This window comes from Peromyscus californicus, unplaced genomic scaffold (assembly GCF_007827085.1).
Source record: "Peromyscus californicus insignis strain IS unplaced genomic scaffold, ASM782708v3 Scaffold_3__1_contigs__length_106647218, whole genome shotgun sequence".
NCBI lineage: Eukaryota > Metazoa > Chordata > Mammalia > Rodentia > Cricetidae > Peromyscus > Peromyscus californicus.
Window position 1 is genome coordinate 48,772,905 of NW_026294551.1, and position 10,750 is coordinate 48,783,654.

A 10,750-nucleotide genomic window follows, 5' to 3' on the forward strand; every position below is an offset into this window, starting at 1 on the left:
TTGGTTCTGTGGTCCAAGTAGGTATTTCCAGCTCATTTCCAATTTTGGTGTTTTCACTGTGTTCTCTTCTGGGGATTTCTTCCAGTTGATCTCTCTCTCTCTCTCTCTCTCTCTCTCTCTCTCTCTCTCTCTCTCTCTCTGTGTTGTGGGAGAGAAAATGAAGACCTGTTCTACCTTCTTGTTGATGCCATCCCAGTCTTGTTTTTAAACATAAACTGTCTGCTCAGCCAGGTGTGGTGGTGCATGCTTTTAATTCCAGCACTCTGGAGGCAGAGGCAGGTAGATTCTCTGTGATTTCCAGATCCAGCCAGGGCTACATAGTGAGATCTTGTCTCACAAATTAGAAGAAGTCAATTTCCTCTTTGAGGCTGGGGAAGATTCAGCAGTTAAGAGCACTTGTGGCTCTTGCAGAGGACCCTAGTTCAGTTCCCAGCACCCACATGGTGGCTCATAGCCATCCTTAACTCCAGTTCCAGGAGATCTGATCCTGATGTCTTTTTCTGACCTCTGAGGGCACCCAGAAAGCATGGGGGTACACATACATAGACACAGGGAGAACACCCATACATAGAAAATAAAATAAAATAAAATAAATCTTTAAAAAATTAAACTGAAGAGCTACTTCCTTTTCCCTCTGCCACTCCCCCACTCCTTCCTCTCCCCTCCCACTCTTCCAGTCTTCTTTCCCCGCCCCTCTCTCCAGGGTCTTGTGTACCCCAGGCTGGCTGCAAACTTGCTGTGTAGCCAAGGATGACCTCAAACTTATGACCCTCCTGCCTCGACCTCTTGAGTGCTAGGAGGATTCCAGGCTTATGCCATCCTGCCTCTTTCATGTGGTGCTGAGAATTGAACTCGGGGCTTCAAGCATTCTAGGTGACCACTCTATCAACTGAGCTACATCCCTCCCTTGCGGGAATCCATGTAAGCATCATAACTTTTCTAAGAAAGGGAGGTCCTGACACCTCATTCTTTTATCATCTTTCCAAACGATTCTTTGCCCATCAATATAAGCCTCTGTGTAGGGCAGAGGTAACTTCAGGTCATCTAAGTTTGTTGCTGTGTATGTCATGCAATCACCTGAGGGAATAGTGGGAAGAGGCTTGCAATCTGATCTGTGGCCAACTCCTCTAGTCCACCAAATCTTGTTGACTTTTTAAGTTTACTTTGCTTTTATTATCTTCTTCCTGAGTAAGTACAGGGGCTTAAATTTTAAGACTATCTCATAGCCTCATAAAGAGACCTCTGGCTTCTTTATGTGTGTCACAACCTCCAAGGCATAAGGAAGACCTTCAAGTAGATAAGGATATCTCCCTAAAATTGGGAGGGGTACTATTCTCGGGACTTTGCTAGGGAAGCTTAGGAGCAGTACTCCTGGGAGAACGCACAAATGATTCATAAGAAAATTTCCATCAATCCAATATAGCCAAACTGTACAAATATTAAAAGCCCCCCAAGCATGCAACATGTGGAGATTAAAACCTGAAGAGGCACAGTGGCCATCAAGCAGCTCAGCTTTACTGATCCTTGTCAAGCAGCTGTGACGACTTTATGACTTTTTCTGTTCCCATCCGATAGGGCTGCACCAACTGACATTGATAGGAAAATTCCTTCATCACCCCGCCCAGCTAGAGATTCTGAGTGAGCCACTTGGCAGGCCTGGTACTGCAGGAGGTACACAGGTAGGGCGGTGGCCAAGGTCTGGATGCGGCCTGACTGAGTGGTCCTCTTGGATAGCATCCCTGGAAGACCGAGGATGTAGAATAAATGGTTTGCTTATTTTTTTGCCCTATGGGTGAGCTTGTAGGTTGAGGGGGATCTCTTTCTAAATGGGACCTCTTGAAACTGAGAAGCTTTTGTAGGGCAAAGGACACCATCAATAAGACAAAACGACAGCCTACAGAATGGGAAAAGATCTTTACCAACACCACATCTGACAGAGGGCTAATATCCAGAGTATATAAAGAAATCAAGAAACTAGACATCAAAATACCTAAAGGCCCAAGACATCAAAATACCCAGCAGTCCAATTAAAAAATGGGCTATAGAGCTAAATAGAATTTTCTTTTTTCTTTTTTTTTTTTTTTTGGTTTTTCGAGACAGGGTTTCTCTGTGTAGCTTTGCGCCTTTCCTGGAACTCGCTTTGGAGACCAGGCTGGCCTCGAACTCACAGAGATCCGCCTGGCTCTGCCTCCCGAGTGCTGGGATTAAAGGCGTGCGCCACCACCGCCCGGCGAATTTTCTTTTAAACAGAAAGACACACATCTTTAAATCAGAACGGTAAACACTGGATTTTAACTGATGAGTTAGTTTAATTTACATGCAACTTTACCTATTTCTCACAATTGGCTATGAACTCCACATTCATGCTTGCAACCTGCTTTGAAGGTTTTAAGAGATACTCAAATATTCAATGGAATATGTTGATGAATAGCAGAATGACTGCCACATCAACTGAACTTTGCTTTCTACAGTCTGAAACCCTGCTGACTCTGTTGATTCATCTCTAAAGAATTTCTTCCAAATCACCATAGCCCAGTGACCAACCTTCTAATCAGTTACCATTTGCTATCTGTGCATTTGATGTATTCAAGACAACATGAGAGATGTCTCCATGTCATAACAGGCTATATCTGGATAAGGCTGAGAATGCGGTCCTCCTTACAATATTCTAGTATTGGTATTAGTGGGACCTTATTTATTACCAAAGCTATTGAGATGCAAGGGATGATGTACTTGCATGTCTTTCTAACATCACATAGGTTCATTCAGAGCTGGAGCTGTGTCCAAACACTCCTGCTAACCCATGGGATGACACTTCCCACATATTGAAGGATATATGCACTCCATTTCATTTCCCTTTTCCCCAAACAACCCTCATGTTAACCTCTGAATCGGCTTTCTAAGAAGTCTTCCCAGAGCCCCATGCATGTCCTTGTTCCTCAGGCTGTAGATGAAAGGGTTCATCATGGGTGTCACCACTGCATACATCACTGTGGCTACTGAGTCTTTCATAGAGTAGGTGTGTAGGGGCTGCAGATACACCATAGAAAGTGTCCCATAGAAGAGGGCCACCACAGCCAGATGGGACGCACAGGTGGAAAAGGCTTTGTACTTGGTAGAGGCCGAGGGAATTCTGACAATAGCTCTGACAATCCAGATATAGGATATGATCATGAGTCCAAAAGGAGCAAGGAAGATGAAGCAGCCTGTGGCGATCAGCACCATGTGATTGATGCGTGTGTTGGAGCATGCAAGCCTGAGCAGGACATACATCTCACAGAAGATGTAGTGGATCTTCCGAGACCCACAGAAGGTTACTTTGGTCATGAGGATGGTGTGGATGAGGCCAAAGAGGATAGATAGGGCCCAGCACAAGATGAGGAGCAAGATGCAGAGCTTAGGGCTCATGGCTGTAGTATAGTGGAGGGGACGACAGATGGCCACATAACGGTCATATGCCATTACGGCCAGGATGAGGTTGTCCAAGGCTACCAAAGACACCAGGAAGTAGAGCTGAGTCAGGCATCCTGTGTAGGAGATGGCTTTGTTCTGGGACTGAAGGTTCACCAGCATCTTGGGGATCGTGTTGGTGACAAAGAAGAGGTCAGTGAAGGAGAGGTTGGCCAGGAAGAAATACATGGGAGTGTGCAGGTGGGAGTCGGAGCCAATGGCCAGGATGATGAGCACATTCCCCACCACTGTGACCAGGTACATGGATAGAAAAGTCCAAAACAGGATGCGCTGATGCTCAGGAACCTCTGAGAGCCCCAGGAGTAGGAACTCAGAGTCCCCGCTCTGGTTGCCTCCATCCATTTCTCAATTTTCTGCAATGTGAGCACCAAGAAATACTTACCAAGTGTTCTTAATTAGATGGAGAATGAGCATAAACAAAGCCAACTGCTTTCTTAGTATTAAAAGTAACCTAGCGGTAGGTGTGACCCACTTGCCTGTAATCTTGGCTTCTCAGGAGGCTGCTGTGGATAATAACTTGAGCCTAGGAGGCTAAAGTCAGCTCTAACAACATAACAAGGCTTTGCCACCTCTATTCCTAAAATAATCTCAGACCAAGACTGAGTCCATTCTTTGTGTGTGCTAGGCAAGTGTTTACTCATGACCTACATCTCCAACTGTATAATAACACACACACACACACACACACACACACACACACACACACACACACACACACACACAATGCAGAAAAGTGTACTGAGAGGGAAAATCATCCCAAAAATATTCCCAAGCAAATACAACTGCCTTGGAATGTTCGGTGTTCATATTTTCTTTTTTTTTTATCCAATTATCCTTATTCACTTAATGTGCTGGGGAAACATTCCTTAAGTTAATATAACTTACTGTGGGATGGTCTGTATGTTAAATTGCTCTGACTGGTCAATAAATAAAACACTGATTGGCCAGTGGCCAGGCAGGAAGTATAGGTGGGACTAATAGAGAGGAGAAATGGAACAGAAAGGCAGAGAGAGACACTGCCAGCCGCCGCCAAGACAAGCAGCATGTGAAGACACTGGTAAGTCACGAGCCACGTGGCAAGGTATAGATTTATGGAAATGGATTAATTTAAGATATAAGAACAGTTAGCAAGAAGCCTGCCACAGCCATACAGTTCGTAAGCAATACAAGTCTCTGTGTTTACTTGGTTGGGTCTGAGCAGCTGTGGGACTGGCGGGTGACAGAGATTTGTCCTGACTGTGGGCCAGGCAGGAAAACTCTAGCTACAATAACTTATTGCCATTTTTAAAATATCAAGAAACCTATGATTATACCTATTTAAGTCTTTCTTCCTTTCTTCTTCCCTTCCTTTCTTCTTCCCTTCCTTTCTTCTTCCCTTCCTTCCTTCTTTTCTTTCTTTCTTTCTTTCTTTCTTTCTTTCTTTCTTTCTTTCTTTCTTTCTTTCTTTCTTTTTTTTTTTTTGAGGCAGCATCTCACTATATAACTCTGGCTGGCCTGAAACCCATTCTACAGACTAGGCTGGTCTTGAACTCATTGAGACATGCCTACTCCTCCTCCTAAGTGCTGGGATTAAAGATGTGGGCCACCACACCTGCCTCTTTTCTTTATTCTTTAAAATTGTTTCCAGCAGGGTGGTGGTGGTGCACACCTTTAATCCCAGCACTGGGGATGCAGAGGCAGGTGGATCTCTGTGAGTTCGAGGCTAGCGTGGGCTACAGAGTGAGTTCCAGGAAAGGCACCAAAGCTACACAGAGAAAACCTGTGTCGAAAAACCAAAAAAAAAAAAAATTTTTTTTCCATCAGGTAGTATTTCTCCTTTGTTGATTTTGCTGATATACAGTCTTTTTCCATCTAAAAATTATATCTTATTTTAGAACAAGTGTATTTCATTCTTTCTGTATTTATTTATTCATTTATTTGTGTTTTGGCATTGGGTTTTAGCCTGGTTCCTCATTCATGTATGCTAGAAAATGTTCTACCCTGAGATGTATCACAAAACCTTTTTCCATTATTGTGTATAGTTCATACTGTAACTGTAATAACATTTAATTAGCATATAATTTTGGTGAGTCTAACTTACCTACAGTACAGAATTCATGCCAAATACTGATCTTTTCCTTGGAATAAAAAGACAGTTTAAACTACTCATTTGAATGGACTTAATAGTTTAAAACAAAAATATTCTAAGTAATCAGGTTAATGCTGCTTTAATGCAAAAGTCTTTCTTTATGGAAAAGATACAAATTAAACTACAAATGAATGATACCAATGGCAGGGATGTAGTACATCTGCCAAAGGGTCATCTCCATCTCAAGGAATCTAGCCTCTGCATGAACAGCAGCATCATTAAAGTTGAAAATAGATGGGAGTGTGTAGTTGACTTCTGACAGGATGATGTGGAGAGTCCATGAACACTCTTCAGGGAGACTGGTAAAAAGTGTAAATGGAGGATGGAAAGAGCCTGGAAATGATCCTAAGCTGCTGTTTCAGTAGCTAGATGGGGAATAAGGAAGAAGATGAGGGTGTGGATGTTAGAACCAGGGCTTCTCCTCTACCACCCTAGCCCTGGAAGAGAGTCCACTCGAGTTACAGCAACCTGGGATACACAGTTCTCTCTCCCATGGTCATGGTGTGTGTGTGTGTGTGTGTGTGTGTGTGTGTGTGTGTGTGCGTGTGTGTATGTGTGTGTGTGTGTGTGTGTGTGTGTGTGTGTGTGTGTGTGTTTCTTCCCTCCCCTTCAGTTACCTCTGACTGGAGCTAAGCCTCAGTCTTGCAGGAGAAGAGAGGCAGCTGCCTTCTGTTCTGTCCCCTGTGGGATGGAGGCTCTAGCTCAGTGTGGAGGGCTGAGGATTGAGGGGTCTGTCCACCCTTGACTAGGCTTGCACTCCTGGATTTGCAGAAGGAAGGGAAACTGACAGGGCCGAAGATTGCTGTCTCCATACCCTCCATGCTCTGTCCTGGGGGAGGGTCCCTAGGAGGGAAGACTGCTTCTTTCACAGCCGGTTCCAGTGCTTTATCTGGGAGACGTTTCCAAAAACAGACCCAAAATAGATAGTCCTAATCCCTTCCCAAAGGAACTGGCTTCATTTGTAATAGGGCGTGGAGACCTTGAAGCCCCGTGGTGCCCAGAACAGAGGTTGTGATGAAAGGCAGCTGCCAGGAGATTCACAGATTTGTGGTGACGCAGTCCAGACTGTAGGGAGCTGGAGAGCAGAAGAGACCACGAAACTCTGCCACAGCCAGGACAAGACCATCTATGGCAGCAAACATCCTTCAAAGGACTGGACTGGATGGGATTGGTTTGCTTTGCAGTGTCTAGAGGATTGTTAAAACAACTGTCAGCTGCAGTGAGTGGTGATGGATAACGAGTGGTCAGGGAAGGAGAACAAAGCCCTTCTGGTGTCACTGGTGTCCGTTCATGGTAACTTTGGACATTACACAAATATAAACGACAATAACAGACCCAGAAGAGGAGACTGGGACCCTGAATTGCTACAATAAGTTACCTAAAATGTCCACACTCCAACAGAAATGAAGAGGTGGGAAGAGAAGCAGGCAAGGGGCTGGGGTGCGAATCCACGGTGGAAGGACACTTGTCCAGCATACGGGGTGCTCTGACCTGATCTCCAGCCCGTCAAAACAAAGCAGGATGCTGCAATCTGGCACTGAGGAGACAGAGCAATAGGATCATTGCACTTTGAGGGCTGCCTGGTTGACATAGCAAGTTCGAGACCAAGTAGGGCTACATAAAAAGATCATTTCTCAAAAACCAAACCAACCAAACCAAAACACCTCTCTCCTGAAACAAAACCAAAAACCAGCAACAGAGGCAGTCAACAAAACCAAGTTAACAAAACTAAACACAGAACCAAGCCAAGTGGCTTGCTTAGTCCTCAATCCCAGCACTTGGGAGACAAAGAGTGTGTTTGAGTCCAGCCTGGTCTACATGGCGAGTTGCAGAGTTACACAGTGAGACCCTGTTTCAAACAACAAACTAACAAACAAAAGAGCAGATAAGATGAAAGCCAAGATCAAACAAAAACCAGAAGTGTGTGGTGTAGAGAAAAAAAACCTCTACAGACTTTACTGAAAAACAAAAACAAATACAGAAACAGAGGGAGAGGAGGGAAAGGGTTAAACTCACTAAGGGGAAGCTTCCAGAGTAACAGAGAAGCACTGGTGTGAACTACCACAGTTGCTGTTAAAGTCCCTGGTTTGTTAAAACACAGATTGTCGCTCTCCATTTGGCTAGATGATGCTAAGTCACTCCGTTTGCGACAGACATTTCCTCTGCCCCATAGATGCGGGGACAGAAGTGTTTAGAAGGCCAATGAGCTTTTCTGGATTCTCTCAATTCATAACTGGTGGGGATAGAATTTGATGTGTGTCACCTCTGCCTCCAGATCCTCTACCCCAACTGATCCCTCACACATCAACCAGGGTAATAATGTGTACCTCACCTAGAGTTCTGGACAAAGAGCTGAGATGCCACACGTGGTACATTTCTCCAACCCTAACATGATTATGAATTGGAGGGGCTTTTATGGAAAGGCCTAAGGGATATTAATTCTTTAACAGTTCAACCCTCTGATATTTTCCACCCAATTTTTGTAGGAAACTCTGCTGTGGGCAGGAGAAAGGGGGAGCAACAGGGTTTCTAGGACCCTCTCCAGCTGAGGCCTGGCTCTGCTCCCTCCTCAGACAGAAGCAACCTCAGCTCATCCTGTGTCTGCACAGAAGGGCCAGGGATGCTGAGGTGGCGACCGGTCTGGGTCAGACCCTGAGTTTCAACAGCACAGGAGAGAGGAGTTTGGGAGAGAACTCTCCTGGGCTTCCCCAGAACAGGAGAGCTTGCCCAGGTCAGGAGGTAAGGAGCCAGAAGGAGAAGGGTACCCAAGCAAGTGCTGTGCCAGCAGGGACCTGGGGAGTCAGGAGATTCCTCATCCTGGAAGGCACCCAGAGAAGCCTCATAAGCCTGCAGGATGATTAAAGTGGAGTAGGTGATGTTCAGGGTTCTTTATAGAAGAGGTACCCAACTGTGGATGGGACAGGGTGATCATCTGGATCTGCTCAGACACTGCTACAGCTTCCTGCAGCCTGTATGGCTGCTCAAGTAGATCTCATAGTGTCTGGCAGTGTGTTTGAGCTGTGACTGCCTAAGTTCACTTGGTAATGGATGACAGACATGAGCCAGGAGACAGGGGTCGGGATGTTGGCATTCTGTGCTGTCTGTTTGCTTTGTATGAGACTACAGGCAGGAAGAAGGAGACAATTTGGAAACTGGTCAATGAAAGGAGCCGCTTCCCTTGAAGCACTGTTTCTGTGCTGAGAACCAAGTCCTTTTGAGCAAGTACTTGGTTCTTCTGACCCATGTACTTTGAGAAACATCACTCTGAGTCTACAAAAGTTTTAGACCCAGGTGTGGGTGTGGTTAGATGGCCTCAGAGATTTAAACTCCTCTATTATGTGCTTGGCTGTGTGTGGAAAGACTGTAGGGTGAACTGAAAAAGAACTCCAGGCTCCGGAAGGAAACAGGTTTTGGCCCATCCTCTGTTCTCCTCAGCAGCATGATGCTGAGCGGGGAACACACAGTTAGGGGCTTCCTCTCTCATCTGTGCAGCCCTCCTGTGGATGGAGAGCTGCATGCAGGCAGGTGATAATACTTTGAGGGATTGTGTGAGTGAGAAGATGATGATGATGATGATGATGATGATGATGATGATGATGATGTGTGTGTGTGTGTGTGTGTGAGAGAGAGAGAGAGAGAGAGAGAGAGAGAGAGAGAGACAGAAAGAGGGAGAGAGACAGAGACAGACATACAGAGACAGAGAGAGACAGAGAAAGAGAGTGCTCTCTAGATCTTACCCACTCTGGGTGGCTCTGGTTCTGTTGCCTTCCCTTTTCCTATATAGGATGAAAATTCAGTCCATTACTTTTTAAAACAGGACTTTGTGATTTGTCCTCTTGGCTACAACTGGGGAGTAGTGGCTCGTTCCTTGGGTCTTCATTCCTACAAATCAGGAGGCAGAATTTGAGGCTTTTTGTGCTGTGGTTGGTCCAGGGGATCCCAGGACTGATGCTTGAATCTCAGGTTCACAAGGAAAGGGGATGATGATAAGGGTTATTTATTAGTTTTGGAGAAGCCTTGGGGAGACAATCCCAAGACAGCTACTTGAGATGAACATGGATAATTAATTGCTCCAATGTTAATAATTGTCAGCAAAGGAATTGGGAAATGAATCTTGTTTACAGGAAGTGAGATAAATCATTATTACGCAGAAACCCTCAAGTTTTCCTATGAGTAAGGCCAAGCCAGAAAAAATTGGGTCACAAGTTCTGAAATTGGCTTGAGCCATTAGAGGTTTGGAAAACCTCAAACACTAGTGACTTCAAGTACTAAGTTAAGGTAGTTTTAAAAAATCAAGGGCATGACTGTAGCTCAGTGGTAGAGTGCTCACCTGTCACGCATGAAGCCCTGGGTTTGATTCTAAACACTTTGAAGAGAAATGGCTGAGTCTTTGCTGGATATGGTGGTGCATGATTGCAATCTCAGCACCGATGACACTGAAGCGGGAGGATCATGTACAAGACCTGTCAAGGTCACATAGAGAGACCTCATAAACAATATGGTAACAAAATACTATATACAGAGGAGAGAAAGTCACCAAGACCTCTGATTGTTTCTCTTAAACACAGTATCTAGAGTGCATTAGAAGAGAAGTAAACAGCTAAGAGAGTAAGATCACAAAAGCATGAACCGGCGCTGGAAGGCATTAGGGAATCAAGATGATGTAAGTGCCAGACAAGACTGGAAAGCAATGATGCTTAGGAAATACAATGAACCTGAAAAAGTTTTATAACCCAAACAGTCATGAACACTTAGAAAAAAATCGCAGTGTTCTCATTCTGGTCCTTCCTGTTCATTTCCTTACTTGCTGAAGCACCAATCACAGCAGCCAAGAATTGGAAATAGTCTAAGATTTCATCAGCTGATGAGTCAATAAAGAAGATGTGATCTATATTCACTGTTGGATACTGTAAGCCTGTAAAGAAAACTAAAATCCAGCCACTTGCAGTAATGTAGGTGGAACTGGACTATGTTAAATGAAACAAACAAAGCATGGACAGACAAGTACTGAGTGTCCCCATGTGTGGAATATAAATAACCAGGACTTTGTCTTGGCTTTCTTCCAGCCCCAAATCTCTTCGTAAACTCTTTGAATGATTTGTTCTTCCTTAGTATTAACTAAGAGTTAGCTCAACTGTGTTCGGGTTCACA

At 44.7% G+C, this 10,750-nt stretch overlaps 1 protein-coding gene across 1 annotated transcript; it reads right to left on the reverse strand.

Moving 5' to 3' along the window:
• Positions 1 to 2,874: 2,874 nt before the first annotated feature.
• LOC128123449 (olfactory receptor 1D2-like) lies at positions 2,875 to 3,813 on the reverse strand. The gene has a single exon (XM_052759869.1). It carries the CDS (start codon positions 3,811 to 3,813, stop codon positions 2,875 to 2,877), a length of 939 nt encoding a protein of 312 aa, XP_052615829.1.
• Positions 3,814 to 10,750: the final 6,937 nt, after the last annotated feature.

Excerpts from the sequence above, each read along its gene's own strand:
- LOC128123449 (XM_052759869.1), bottom strand. The coding sequence starts at position 3,813 with ATGGATGGAGGCAACCAGAGCGGGGACTCTGAGTTCCTACTCCTGGGG.